The sequence below is a fragment of the Schistocerca americana genome, chromosome 1 (assembly GCF_021461395.2).
Source record: "Schistocerca americana isolate TAMUIC-IGC-003095 chromosome 1, iqSchAmer2.1, whole genome shotgun sequence".
Taxonomy (NCBI): Eukaryota; Metazoa; Arthropoda; class Insecta; order Orthoptera; family Acrididae; genus Schistocerca; species Schistocerca americana.
Window position 1 is genome coordinate 380,489,581 of NC_060119.1, and position 14,998 is coordinate 380,504,578.

Below are 14,998 nucleotides of genomic sequence, written 5' to 3' on the forward strand. Positions count from 1 at the left end.
ATTTTTTCAAAAGTATGTGGGGCCTTACATAGTACAGTCGATAATCCACCCAAAAACCTTATTTTTAGTGGATCCTACAACAGGAGAAGAAAAAGGGAAATATAATGTTAAGGATATAAAGTGGTATATGCCCCAGGGGTGTTAACGTTCTGTGTTAACAGGCGGAGTGATGACCGTCGGATCCCGAGTTGCGTTCGGTGTTACTTCATATTTGTTTTCCTACTCTGAATTCTCTTCAAATCCTGCACTATTCTGTATTCTATTCTCAAATTCTTATACTGTCATATAGTTTAGTTACTCCGGCATAATCGTCTTGATGTCGCAGACAAGCAAGATTTGCAGCAGAACAGTGATCTCATCGTTATACAAAGTCTTACTTGTTATACAGGCATTGTGGCTCCCAGTTGTTATATCGGATCAGGACTGGAGCATATGGTAGTATTTAAGCTGATAGCCTGTTCCACTCTAGTCAGCGGTAGTTTTAAGCTTTGCCTGCAATGGATTGCTGATTAGGTATATCCGCATTTATATCTCGAACACTTAATACCCAATGTAGATGTAAGCTGACAGTGGGCTCCGCTCTAGTCCCGATGTAAATGTGAGTTGACAGCACGCTCAGTTCTAGTCATCAAGGATCTCGAATCTGATAATAAGGTTTTAATTTTGTATATGGATGTTACTAAGAAATATTAGTTTAACAAGAGATAAAGATTTAGAGGAAACATAACATAACATATAATATAATATAAACGCCATCCATGTATATTTAGGTTGTATTTTGGCCTAAATTAGTCTTTGTATGTAATCTCTTCACCAGTTTTCCACACAAACCCTTGAGGAATGGTGGTGGATAAGAAATTAACAAAAAACAGTGGAGAATTGGACCCACTAAGTGTTTGAAATTATTTAAGTCATCTTCGATGGTTAAATGGTAGGGAGTTGTGCCCACTAGGACATGTTATAACGTCCTCCTCGGTTATGCCAGTGGTGCCCTGCCAGTCTTCGGGACTTGTCCTGCGGCCGCGATTGTAATGTCAACAGCAGCCGACACAGTGTCCACATATAGTTAGGTCATACTTTTCCCTAACCAGCCAGTCTCCCCCCCATCCACATATAGTTAGGTCATATTTTTGCCTAGCCAACCAGTGTAGAGTTAGCCTTATTCTGGCCTAAGCCATTCTTGGAGAATAATCCCTTCTCCAGATTGTTTATGATGATGGAAGATACACTATAGCACGAAGAATTATATATTTGTGATAATATGATACATAATTTTATACTTAATACAAAATGTTTTATACCTTTTGATGAGATGTGATGTAGACAGGGAGGTTTTATATCCATTTTGAAAGGGGTGGGTAGAGTAGGTACAAGCATATCTAACACTACACCTTTCAGACAACCCTGACTGATTCTTCACCATTTTCCGTTCCATGGAGGTTGCTAAGATTCTTTCTTCTGGGACTTCAAAGGTGAACGTGAGAATGTTTTTTCTGCAGGAGACATTTAACATCATACCTCCTTCAGCTTCTCACTCAAGTACTGGCGAAGTAGGGATCCTGGTGAAGGAGGCGTGGGAAGGGTTTTCCTGTCTTTGGGCCTATATTCTTTCACTTCTTCGATCTTAGCAACCATTTCTACTTTTTCCTTTCTTAATTCTCATCTGAGTACCGGTCTATCTTTCTCTCTTTCCATATGCATACACTTCTATTGCTGAAGTCCTTCTCATTCTCCGTGGTTTCCTATAACCTTCAACTTACTTCAAATAAGTGGGCCGAAGAATCTGGCTGCATGAACACACATTGACATACACACAATATTACAGTTAAACACAAACATGAAAATTATGGATTAGAAACCTAAAGCGATGTCAGAACTGCCAAGAGATGTAGGGGAATAAAGACCTATGCACATCTGGGTAGATGCACATATTGTATGGCTGATATATGACAGTTTTGCTCTGCCCCCTATCACCTCCTCAGATCCTGCCCTGGAATGAGATTCGTCCTTCATGAAATCCTCCCCACTCCACCAAGAGTGTCTTTCCGCCATCCACCTAACCTTCGTAACCTCTTCGTTCATCCCTATGAAATCCCCAAACCACCTTCCCTACCCTCTGGCTCCTACCCTTGTAACCTCCCCCGGTGCAAAACCTGTCCCATGCACCCTCCCACCACCACCTACTCCAGTCCTGTAACCCGGAAGGCGTACACGATCAAAGGCAGAGCCACGTGTGAAAGCACCCACGTGATTTACCAACTGACCTGCCTACACTGTGAAGCTTTCTATGTGGGAATGACCAGCAACAAACTGTCCAGTCACATGAATGGACACAGGCAGACAGTGTTTGTTGGTAATGAGGATCACCCTGTGGCTAAACATGCCTTGGTGCACGGCCAGCACATCTTGGCACAGTGTTGCACCGTCCGGGTTATCTGGATACTTCCCACTAACACCAACCTGTCAGATCTCCGGAGATGGGAACTTGCCCTTCAGTATATCCTCTCTTCTCGTTATCCGCCAGGCCTCAACCTCCGCTAATTTCAAGTTGCCACCGCTCATACCTCACCTGTCTTTCAACAACATCTTTGCCTCTTTACTTCCGCCTCGACTGACATCTCTGCCCAAACTCTTTGCCTTTACAAATGTCTGCTTGTGTCTGTGTACGTGCGGATGGATATGTGTGTGTGTGCGAGTGTATACCCCTTTTTCCCCCTAGGGTAAGTCTTTCCGCTCCCGGGATTGGAATGACTTCTTACCCTCTCCCTTAAAACCCACATCCTTTCGTCTTTCCCTCTCCTTCCCTCTTTCCTGATGAGGCAACAGTTTGTTGCGAAAGCTTGAATTTCATGTGTATGTTTGTGTGTCTATCGACCTGCCAGCACTTTCGTTCGGTAAGTCACATCATCAGTGGTGGTGGTGGTGGTTAGTGTTTAACGTCCCGTCGACAACGAGGTCATTAGAGACGGAGCGCAAGCTCGGGTTAGGTAAGGATTGGGAAGGAAATTGGCCGTGGCCTTTCAAAGGAACCATCCCGGCATTTGCCTGAAACGATTTAGGGAAATCACGGAAAACCCAAATCAGGATGGCCGGAGACGGGATTGAACCGTCGTCGTCCCGAATGCGAGTCCAGTGTGCTAACCACTGCACCACCTCGCTCGGTCATCATCAGTGTTTATATATATATATAAATTAGTGTTGTGATAGATATTAATGTACATGATGAATATGTGTAAAATATCGCATGTTCAAGCTAAGGGGAGGGATATGTAGGGCTTCGAGAATTTCAGGATAAATTCTAGAAACACTCGGCTCTCAACCGCATTGAACACCCAATATTTTAATGACAAAGGTGAGAAAGCCTTTTTACTGCACCACATCTCTGTGTGTGCAGGAAGGACAGCTGTCATGAGGAGCCAGGAGCTGTGTCAGACGAGTGGCAGTGCCTTGGGAGTTATATCAAAAAGTCAAAGAGTGTTTGAATAATGTTCCTTGGTGTGTTGTGTCATGAGTATTGTTACAGAGACAGATGAAGCTTGTGTTATATAGAAATCTTTACTTTATGACTTGGCTCCGCATAAGGCAGAACATATGTAACTGTATGAATGTTTAGTAGATTCTGACACTTGTCTGGGAACTAGTTGGCTTGCTGGAGTTAGTACAGTATAATTGTTACTTTGGGATGAGAGTTGAAAATATATTATTGTTGAACTGACAAACCTCTACGAGTACATAATTTATTTCAAGAATATAGAGCTGGTTAATAATATTCCCCTAAACCTGATGCAGTCTTCGGAGATGAATTAAATTGTGAGAGCAACGTAGCTGATAACCCAAAGAAGAGGATCAGCTGCACGCACAATGTGTAAGTCAACTGGTAGAGACATGTGAGTCATGCAACCCAACACCGCACTGTCTCTTGTCGTCCACGGAAGTGTTAGAAGCTCTTGACTTTGTGTATATCATCTATAATATCCGGCCATTCCAATAAATCCCTTCAATTGTCTTCTGTTTCTAGGGGGTGGACACTCTTTAATGGCCTTTATACATTCTGGATCAGGTTTAATTCCCTGTACTTGTACAACATGCCCTAAAAACTTGAGCTCTTGCCTTGTAAAATGTGATTTAGATAATTTTACTGTAATACCCTTTTCCTTAAAATTTTTTCAAGGTTTTCCTTAAGGTTTCACAATGTTCCTCCCATGTAGCAGAGATTATAAAAATATTATCCACATATATTATTAACTTTCTTAACAATTCCCTTCCTAACGCCTCGTCCAGTGCACGTATAAACACAGATACCAAGATATTTAGTCTAAACGGTAACACATTAAAATGATATGATGTCCCATCAAATAGAAATGCTGTATACTTCTTTCAATCAGGATGTAACTGAATTTTTCGATCAGGATGTAACTGAATTTCCCAATACCCACAGTCAGGTCCATCGTGCTAAAATACTGTGCTTTCTCAAATTTGGAAAGTAATTTATCGATGTTAATTGGTCTTTCTTGTTCCGTCTCTATATGCTTATTCAAAGTGCGCACGTCCAGCACTAACCGCACACCTCCTGTAGCCTTTTTTACCACTACTAAAGAGTTATTCATAACACTCATACTATGTTCTAATATTTTATTTTCAATCATCTTATCTATTTCTTCCTTAACCACTTCTTTCAGACTTACCGGTATCAGATAGGATCTACACAAAAATGCAGGAGTATTATCTTTGATCTTAAATTTACATACATAGTCACTAATACTACATGGACTATCAGAAAATTCCATTTAATATTCCAATAGAAATTTAGATAATTCCAATTTTTGGTCGTTGGTTAACATTTGGGGATTCATTTACTTTGTTTCATGAGTCAGCTCGGTGTGATGCATGACTTACGTTTGCAATCTCTGGTGACAATTGTGCTGTTGTTGTTAATCGTAACCGCTGATTCTCAGTTATTTGTTTACTATTATAGTGGTCCGTCACTATTCCAAAATAAAGAAAATTTTCCTCAACATTCAATATGATGTTAAATTTTGGTAGCCTGTCTATGCCAAGCAACACATCTCTTGATATTTTCCCCCTACTAAAAGTGTCTGATGAAATGAGACATTCTCAATTATGCAGTTCACCTAGGTCTCATGTTTCACAACTTTACTTTCGGTTCCAGTAATGCCTACTATGTACACTCTTGTTACCAGTAATAGCGGTAAGTTATGTTTATTCATAATGTAGTAAAGAAACCACTAGAAATAAGTGACACTTCACTGGCAGAATCAATAAATATGTTGACTTCAAAATGTTCTAACTTTCCTACTATAACTGGTCGTGGATTAACGGTAGTTAAGCTAGGTTCTTCTAGCAACAACCATTCTTTGGTCAGTATTTTATGCGTAAAGCTAACATATTTATTATAAACTAGGCCTCCTAATGTAATTCTATGACCTGGACTCCGGCCCTGGATCCAGATCGTATAACATTTTCCTCATTGTTTGTAATCACTGGCTGGTTACCAAACCGGGGTATTACATTTCCACTTTGTACTCTATTGTTACTAGGTACAAATTCCTGTGACATTACTGAGCCTATATTTGAAGGTGGATGTTTCTTTTGATAACTTTCGTTACCACTATTCCGACTACACTGGTGTACTCTAGCTAGATTAGCTTAATGTCTCTTATGATTACTATTACTACTATTGTTATTTCTTCTTAAATTCTGACTTTCACTTTGATGTACGTTCTCATTCCTGTCTTTGTTTAGGGCATCAAGTGCATCTACAAAGGATAACAATTCTTCTATTGTCTTCCACCCACTGCATAATACATCTTTCCTAGCGCAGATAGGTAATCGCCTTATTAAGATCCTAACTAATCCTTCTTCCACCATGGGTTTATCTAAGTACTATGCCCATGTCAAATGCCAGTCAAAATACCTTCTCATTGTTCCCCATGTACTTTTATAATACTTTGGGTCCCACAAACCAGATAATTTTTCTTGGGCACTCGCTGACCAATACTTCTTCTTAAACTTTTTCTGGAAGTCGGCCCAAGACGAAAAATTTTCAATGTTCACAGTGCCTCATTCTGAAGCCTCTCCTAAAAGGTACCCTACTGTGAATTCTATATTTTTTGAGTCTTCCCAGTTTTTGGGCAAGGCTTGGTTAAACCATTTCAGAAAATGAGTTGGGTGTACGTCCCCATCTGACTTAAATTTTGGAAACTGCCTGGATAGTCCTGAATTTGCTCCCCATAGTAGGTCAGTTATTGCCTCACTGGTTAACACCACGTTAGAAGAAGTCTGTTTTTTGTCTACCTTATCCTGGATAAGTTTGAATTCTTTCCATAAACTATCTATGCCTTTCCTCGTATCATTAAGTTCCAAAGCTAAATCTGAAGAAAAGTTGTTAGGGGTTACCCCCTCGGCCACTTTCTTGTCTATCAACTCTTCTACTTTTTTCTCCAGATTGCTTATGTTTAAAGTATCTGATGTCACTAGTTTCTCCTTAAAATTCCTTTCCATGGTATCAACTCGAGTGTTAACACCTGCAATTTGAGGTTGGACAAAAGGAATTAGCTTATCCTGTTTCTCAAACTCTCCTTCAAGGTGTGCAACCTCCGATTTCAACATCGAAGGTAACATTGCATATGCTTTGAAATGATCCTAATTTTTTGACAAGTTCCATTTTTACATTGTTACATTTATCTTCTATGTCAAATTCTAATTTTTTTAATTAAATCCTGAAGTTGCTCATCCTGTCTCTGGTTAAATTCAGTAAATAGATGTTTAACGTGAGTATTCAAAGAACTAGTGAGTTCACTCTTTATATCTAACTTCAGATTTTGTACTTACCATTTTAAGAATAAAATTCAGTCTTCAATAGAACTATATTCGCTGCTTGACTCTTCAAGGTTTCACTCTGAGGATTTAAACTAGAATGTACTAAACCTATTTCCCTCCTTAGAGCTTCGTTTTGAGCATTTAATTTTTCAATTGGAGTGACTGAATCAGCCTTCTGGTCATCTAATCTAGCATTTAGTTCTTGTCTCAAAGTGGTTAAATTTGCACTCTTTGCATCTAATTTTTCATTTAAAGTTGCAAATTGAGCATTTGACTCTATTCTTTGGTAACTTATTAAATTTGCTACCTCAGTTCAGTCTGGCATTTCCTTTGTTACAGTCATTGCCATGGCTGGCTCTGAAGTTTGTTGCTGTCCTTGATCCATAATTTTATTGATCTTAGACCTAGTAATCATCTGAAGAAAATTCACCACTGAGTACAATAACTACACTTAAAGTTTTATCATTCACTTATCCCCTCAACTTTACCAAAAAATTATTGTTTTTCACTCAACTGGCGTAGAGGTCTAGGTGCATTGGTGAGCAGATATGTAATCAGCACCAGTGGACAATACTGGCGCCGGCAGCGTCGGATGTCGGTTTCAGCACCGTTGTCGGTGAGCAGATGTAGAGTCAGCACCAGTGAGCAGCAGCTGGTGCAGTCGGTGTCGGTGGCTGGTTACTGCATTGGTCAACGCGATGTAAATGTGTGAAGACTGCTTACTCTCCACACCCGATCTTCTTAGTCAAAAAGTTGAGATCTTCTCTCCAGTTTTCTCTGCTATTACTTTCTCACGTCTTTTACAGCATTGCACTCGCAACTTTCTTCCATTTGTTTATTAGACTCAATATGATTACTGGAAACAGTTCTCTTATGTTGTTAGGCTTGATTGCTATGGCAACAACTAACATCTTCTTTCCGTTTCTCTCTTAAAATTCCCATTTTCTTCAGGTCCTGTCACTTAGGTTGCCACGTCCTAACATTTTTCGGACGACAAGTGACAGTGTGGTATTGGGTTGCAAGGTGCACACATTATCTCTCAATTCATTTAACTTGCACGTTGTGTGTAGCCGATCCTCTTCTCTGGGTAATCAGCTACGTCGATCTCTCACAAGCTTCTTCTCCGAAGACTATAGCTGGTTAAGGGAATTTATTAAAATACTTCTCTACCCTTGAAATAATTTTTGTACTCGTATAATACTTTTCAGTTCAATCACTTTATATTTTCAACTTTCACACATAACAACTTCTGCAAGCTAACTTATTCCTTACACGTTAGACTCATTTACACATATTCAAATAGCATACACGTGTCTTGTTTAGTTCATAACCAAGATGTGAAATAATTCAAAAGTCTCTATTCTCAAGCGAGTCCAATACATAATGTGCATAGCAATCTCTCTTCAATAGTCTTTTTTTTACAATCATCACAGACACTAACAGACCAAAGAATACGACATAATTATACGTTGAGTTCTCCTCACGTCTCTTGTGGCGCTGGCAGCAAACACTTGTGATCGTCAGTGACTCGCCCTCTTACAGTCTTCTAATGCGAGTGTAATCCCAGAACTAAAGCCTCCTATTTTTTTTAATAAGTACATAGACCTGTTTACTTCTACAATGGTTTACATCAGTTGACAGCTTGAACATTTAGCTATTTTTCGACGTAATCACCATTTCTGTTGATGCATTTTTGTAGACGCTGTGGCAGTTTTTGTATGCCCTGTAATATTAGTAATTTTCGCCTAACAAACATTAATATACGCTCAATAGTAAACGCCTGATGGCCTAAAGTTATCGAACAATTGTAAAGTAGAAGAAATGAACCATCACATAGCAGCCACAGAATATACTAGTCTTTATCTTTGCCGTTCTTGTGCGGTGCCTGTAAATCTCTATGTACATGTATCGATTAATGATATAAAAAAGAATTCTGTTGTTTCAAGACAAATGCAATTGGTGCCTCACGTTTTACTGTTTGTATTCCATGAAAGGTGTACACGGATTTTCTGCATTCCGCAACGGTATTTTATATTTCATGTGAAAATATTGAGTGAATATGCTAATCGTTATTTTGCCAATCAGAAAACATGTAGTTTCTTGTAACTGATTACAAACAGACAGCATCAAGAGGACTTTTTGACTGTTATGTATAAAGTATTTAACCACAATTGTCATCTATTGTTAATTTAATATGAAAAGGTACGTAGCATTAAAAAAAGTGTGTTAAAGATAAGTGTGCTTATTTTAGTAAATTAACCTTGATGATTTCCATCTCCTCATTTACTCAATTGAGATTTATTTTGTGTTAGTTCATCACCAGAAATTATGATCACGCTGATGGGCCGAACGCAGCATGAGGCAGAAGGAACATTATCATTTTCCTATTATTTCTGAACCAATTTTTTTAATTGTGTAGTATTGCATTTCTTTTAAAGTCTATGAATCTTCTGGTCCTCTTGGTGTTGTTCGGGGTATGACTACATCACCAATATAAAAATGCACAGAAATGTTTCTCTTATTCAGGTATTTAATGCTCAACTTATGTTATTATAATAGTGTAATCAATCCCTAATTCTGTTGCCAAGTGCCCCACCAAAATATTCACTTTTTCGACATTAAAAAAAAAAAATAAATAAATAAATAAATTATCTTTTTCTTTTTGCCCCCCCAAGAGCAACGCTACAGCCCATGTCATACCAGCTCGCCGCCATGCTGCTCAGAAAGTTATGAACCTCTTCTTTCACCTCGTTGTCAGAGCTGAATCGCTTTCCAGCCAAATGTTCTTTTAACCTAGAGAACAGGTGATAGTCACTGGGCGCCAAGTCAGGACTATAGGGAGGGTGGGTGGGTGGGTGATTATGTTCCACTGAAACTTGCAGGAGAGCAATGGTTTTCCGAGCGATGTGTGGGTGATTGTTGTCATGGAGAATGTGTACGCCCTTGCTCAACATTCCTTTTCTCCGGTTCTGAATTGCCTGTTGAGCTTTTTCAGAGTCTCACAGTACCTGTCAGCATTAATTGTGGTCCTAGTGGGCATAAAGTCGACCAACAATACCCCTTTCCGATCCCAAAAAACGGTTGTCGTGACTTTACACGCAGACTGTGTTTGTTTGAATTTCCGTGGCTTTGGCGAAGAAGGATGCCGCCACTGGCGTGATTGTTGCTTGGTCTCAGGTGTAAAGTGGTATGCCCAGGTTTCGTCACCCGTGACAACTGAGTCCAGAAAGTTGTCCTGTTCGGCTGCAAGGCGGTGAAGAAATGTGCGAGAAGCATCAACTCGCTGCATGTGGTCCTCAGTCAGCAAGCCTGGCACCCATCTTACGCACACCTTCCAGTAGTTCAATGTTTCCGTTAAAATTCTGTGAGCAGTGCTTTGGGAAACGTCAGGAACCAAGTGCAGAGATCATTCAGGGTGATCCGCCGATCTTCACGCATGCTTTGCTCAACCTTCAACACTGTCTCCTCAGAAACTGACAGACTCCCACCCCTTTGTTCGTCATGAATTTCGGTCCGACCAGCTGCAAACTCTCTACACCACTTACGAACATTTTTGACAGCCATGCACGACTCACCATACACTTCCGTCAATTGGCAATGGATTTCAATCAGCAGTGCCCTTTACGTTCAAAAACCGAATAACTGTGCGCAATTGGCACTTGGCGGTAACATCCAATAGGATGCTCCATTCTCAACAGCTGCCAAGTATAGACTGAGCACCTCAGCGCAGCGTGTACATGTTTACACGCAGTGCGTGAAGCACTTTTCATAGCTGTGTGACCAACTGCCACACAAACAGAGTTGTGTACTTATAAAAAAATAGGAGGCCTTACTTTTGGGATTACCCTCGTAACAAACTTCTGACCTGCACATACAAACAGGTGGATTGGTAGAAACGTTCTCACTCTCCTGCATTCGTACCTAAAATATCGGGTGTTCAAGATGGTGGAAGGCCAAGTGTTTCTAGAATTTACTACGAAATTCTTGAGGCACTACAATTCTTTAAAATGTGTGCCACCATGTCTTTTTCGTTTTCAATCATGTAAATCCCATTAAGGTAGCATCAAAATGATGAAAAGAAATCTTTTACTGAATGGAGCATTATAAGTGATTAATTTCACAAATATGTGACATACGCAATTATATATATCTTAGATTTAACCTTATGTACTCTATAACACTGCATTATAGGTTACAAAATATGATTTTTAATTTTTTTATTTCAAGTAGAAATTTATCCAAGAATTAAAGAGTTGAACTACCTGCGTAAAATACTGAGCTTTCATCAGTAATTATATTTTTAGTGTTTTGACACAAACCAAATTTTGTATAGCTCTGATAGTCGTTGACATATAAAAATGTGATGCTCTGTCAGAAAAATTAAAGTAGCTATTTTTAGTACAAGAAATTAGGTGACAGAATATAACAAAATATTGTGCAGCTGCTGCCACGTGTTTTATCCAATACGTCTGCACCTCTTCAGCCAATGTGTCAACAATTAACACTCATATTTTCATCATTAATAGTATCCTGCCATAAAGAAACCTGTTTGTCTCTATAACTACAATAATCATCTTTGTGAAATAATCCACACTGATGTTCTGTCAAAAAGATGCAGCCTGAGGATAGGAAGTTCTGAAGCTGTATCGATTTCATACTTCCACTAAATACTTTTCGCACAATTATCTGAAGAACTACTCTAGTTTCGATTGCCTGATACTATGATTTCACATTCTTTATTACTTTCTGAGCCTCAAATTCCATACCAGATACTCTTCAATGCTACCCATTTTCAGTCTATTGTCATAAACAATAATCTGAAACTGATAATTTGCTTTTAATTGGAAAATGTGGACAAAATGTTTTAGAGTCAGTGTGATTTCTAATAGTAGCAATTGTGACCCAACTAAACTAGAAACTACATGCTCTCTCTTGCTTTGAAGTCAACTACATACAATAATTAATATAATTGGACATTTACAGGGGTTATTAAGTTGGTTAAGTACACCTTGGATTTTATATTCCTATTAAAAACTCATGACACTACTTAACAGCTTACGCTATTCGTACACACAATTTATGCAGATATAATCCATAACTAAGCAAATATTTTATCATACACAGATTGCTACCATATGGTCTGCAAATACACTACACAGTAATGCTTAAACCCATCCATGTTCAAGTTGGTGAATACACTAAATTTCAGGAGAGACTATGTACAAGAGAAAAATTCACCATGTATTCACTAGTAGAAGTTTGCAGCGGGCCTAGAACTACATATTCAGTACTTCAGTCTTCGTAAATGGAAAAATTCCAAAAATTCCTTTTCAAACAAATAAAGCAATATCATATAAGATTTTATTTTGCGAGACAAATAATACAGGCAGACATGGTTTCTGAAAACTTTTTCTCCAATTTTGGAAAAGACAGTTTCATTTCAATGTTGGTTTCAGCTGTAATGAAAACTACAAAGGCAGTCTGATTTATTCTATATCTAGTAAAACCCTTCATCCTCTTCATGAATGAAATCATCCTGGGTTCCACTAAAAACATCAGCGAGCATATGCTTTGGAATCTCTGACCCCCGTACATGTATTGTGTAACAAGCAGTCTCCATTTTGGTCAAGCTTTGTCGTAAAGTGTAGAGCTTTCTTGTACATTCCTTAGGACCCATATTTCCTATACGCAAAAATCCCGTATAAATGTCCTTCACAAAAGCACATGTCTGAAAACAGCTTTCAATATAACCCAGTCCAACATTATTAATGCACTTTCGCATTAATTCTCCTGTGAGATCAGCAACCCCCAGTATATATTCAGTCTGTGGAACTAGACATATTTGTTTGTCATGAGAAGTGTTACTGCTGTCACCAGCACTATCCTTGTTATTACAGCTGTCTTCAGTCTTGCTTTCTTCATTTTCTTTACATCCTTTTGTTTCTTCTGCTTCTTTATCACTACAGAACACCAAATTTCTTTGCACATGGTTCCAACATTGCAGATCATTGATCTTAATGAAGTAGTAAAATGTTAGAGCTTCAATATATTCCTGCAAACCTAAAAAAGATAAAAAAACTAGTAGTATCTTAGCATCATATCACTGGGACAGTTCAGAAAACAATGAGTGCCTCAATGTAAAAATAAATACATTCCTACATACGTATAGTGTATGACACTTTGCATATAACAGATTCTTACAAATTATTTTTAATTACAATGCATGTTCAGCTTTCCTATGTGGATGTCAATATTTTCAAACAATATCTGTGAAGTAACTGAGTCAGCTGTACAATTAGAAGTCCCTGTAATGCTTTGAAGTGAATACTTTGTTACTCAGAAAGGACAGGAGACATGAACATAACCCCACACCAGCCCTGGCTTCACACAGGTAGCACTAAGTTTCTACGACAGGACAGTGAGTTTGGCATAGTGGTAGTTTTGTTGATGGACTACTGCACAGAGTTATAAAAATTCAAAGAACAATGTCAGGTTATTAAAAACCATCACTTTTGTACAAGGTAAACACTTTAAGAAGGGTGGTTCAAAAATTTTTTAGGAGCCACAAATGTTATCTGTTCTATATTTAATTGGTGTCTGGGGTGGCATCTTGTGGCAATGATGGAAGCTGTAAGCTACCAAGCCACCCAGTCTACCCAAAAGCTGAGCCAGTATGGCATGGTCTGCCACAAATTATGGTCACTTGTCAGCCCCTTAAATCCGGCACAAGCTACATTTTCTGTGCGACCTTTTTCTGCATTTTCAATGTAACGTAACTACGGAGCACCCATCTGCTGAGCATGATCAGTACCATGCCACAAAATATTGGTATGAGCACCCCTACCATCCAAAGTAAGTATGGAACACCGTCTGCCACACAATATAGGTATGGACCATCCTCTACCTCGCAGCATCAGTATGCAGTACCCTCTGCTACATACAGTTGGTATGAAGCACCATCCACACTGCAACAAGGTACAATGCACCTCCTGCCATGCGACACTGGTATGAACTGCTCCCTATGTGCAACACTGGTACAGAGCACCCTCTGCTGCATAGTATTATTACAAAACACTCTGCCACATAATATTAGTAAGAAGCACCCTTCACCCACAACACTGGCTTGAAGCACTTTCCATTACGCTGCATCAGTAGAATGCACCTTCTGCCAAGCAACATTCATACAAAGTGCCCTCTGTCACGCAACATTAATATGAAGCCCGCTATGGCATGCAACACTGATAGTGAGCACCTTGCAACATTGTTATTACATGCCCACTGCCACGTAATATTGGTCAGAACATGGTATGAAACACTTTCTGCCATGTAACATTGGTATAAAGCACCCTCCATTATGCAACATTGGTATGAAACAGCCTCCGTCACGCAATATCATATGAAGCACCCTGTGACATGTAATATCACTAAGAAGTACCCTCCACAATGTAATATCAGTAATAAGTACCTTCTACAATGCAACACTAGCACAATGCACCCTTTGCAATATAACATCAGTAGGGTGCAACTTTAGCCTGCAACACCGTTACGAAGCCCCCTCTGTCATGCAACATTAGTAAGAACAAACTCTGCCTTGCGACATTGATATGAAACATCCTATGCCACAAAAAAATGGTCCATTTTTTGCCAGTAACATTCGCATGAAGCACCCACTGCCACAATATTGGTACAAAACACCCTCTGCAACACACAACAGGTAAGGAACACTCTCTAGCATGCAACATTGGTACATATCATCCTACACCACATACAACTGGTATGAAGCACTTCCTCCCATGTAAAGGTGCCTCTACTCCTGGGCAATTTCCCATGTGCTCTACATGCGTGCAGTAATTTATGGAAGACGCAAGTAGGTGTATGCCCTGTTGCAAAGTCACATCTGCATGTGATCTGCGAGCACGGGCCACCGAGGACAGTCTTAAGTCTCTCCCTTCCAAATGAGGAGATACCTGCAACAGACCTTCACCTAACTGTGGTACTCCCCATTTGGTGCTTTTATATTACAGTGTGTCATTCTTAAATTTTCTGTTTTCACAAGCATTAATATTTTGCTTAGTGTTCGAACTTTGGTCAAGTGATCTAATGAGAAACACATGAAATATTATTGTGCATTTCCTTTTCCTGACTTGTTAATTCTGCT

General features: G+C 39.3%; 1 protein-coding gene across 1 annotated transcript in view; it reads right to left on the reverse strand.

Moving 5' to 3' along the window:
* Positions 1–12,179: 12,179 nt before the first annotated feature.
* LOC124601186 (translin-associated protein X) overlaps positions 12,180–14,998 on the reverse strand; it is a 52,369-nt gene continuing 49,550 nt past the window's right edge. The window contains exon 4 of the mRNA XM_047136223.1: positions 12,180–12,900. Within this exon, the coding sequence (XP_046992179.1) occupies positions 12,338–12,900 (563 nt within the window). The 3' untranslated portion in view covers positions 12,180–12,337. The remainder of the gene's footprint in view (positions 12,901–14,998) is intronic.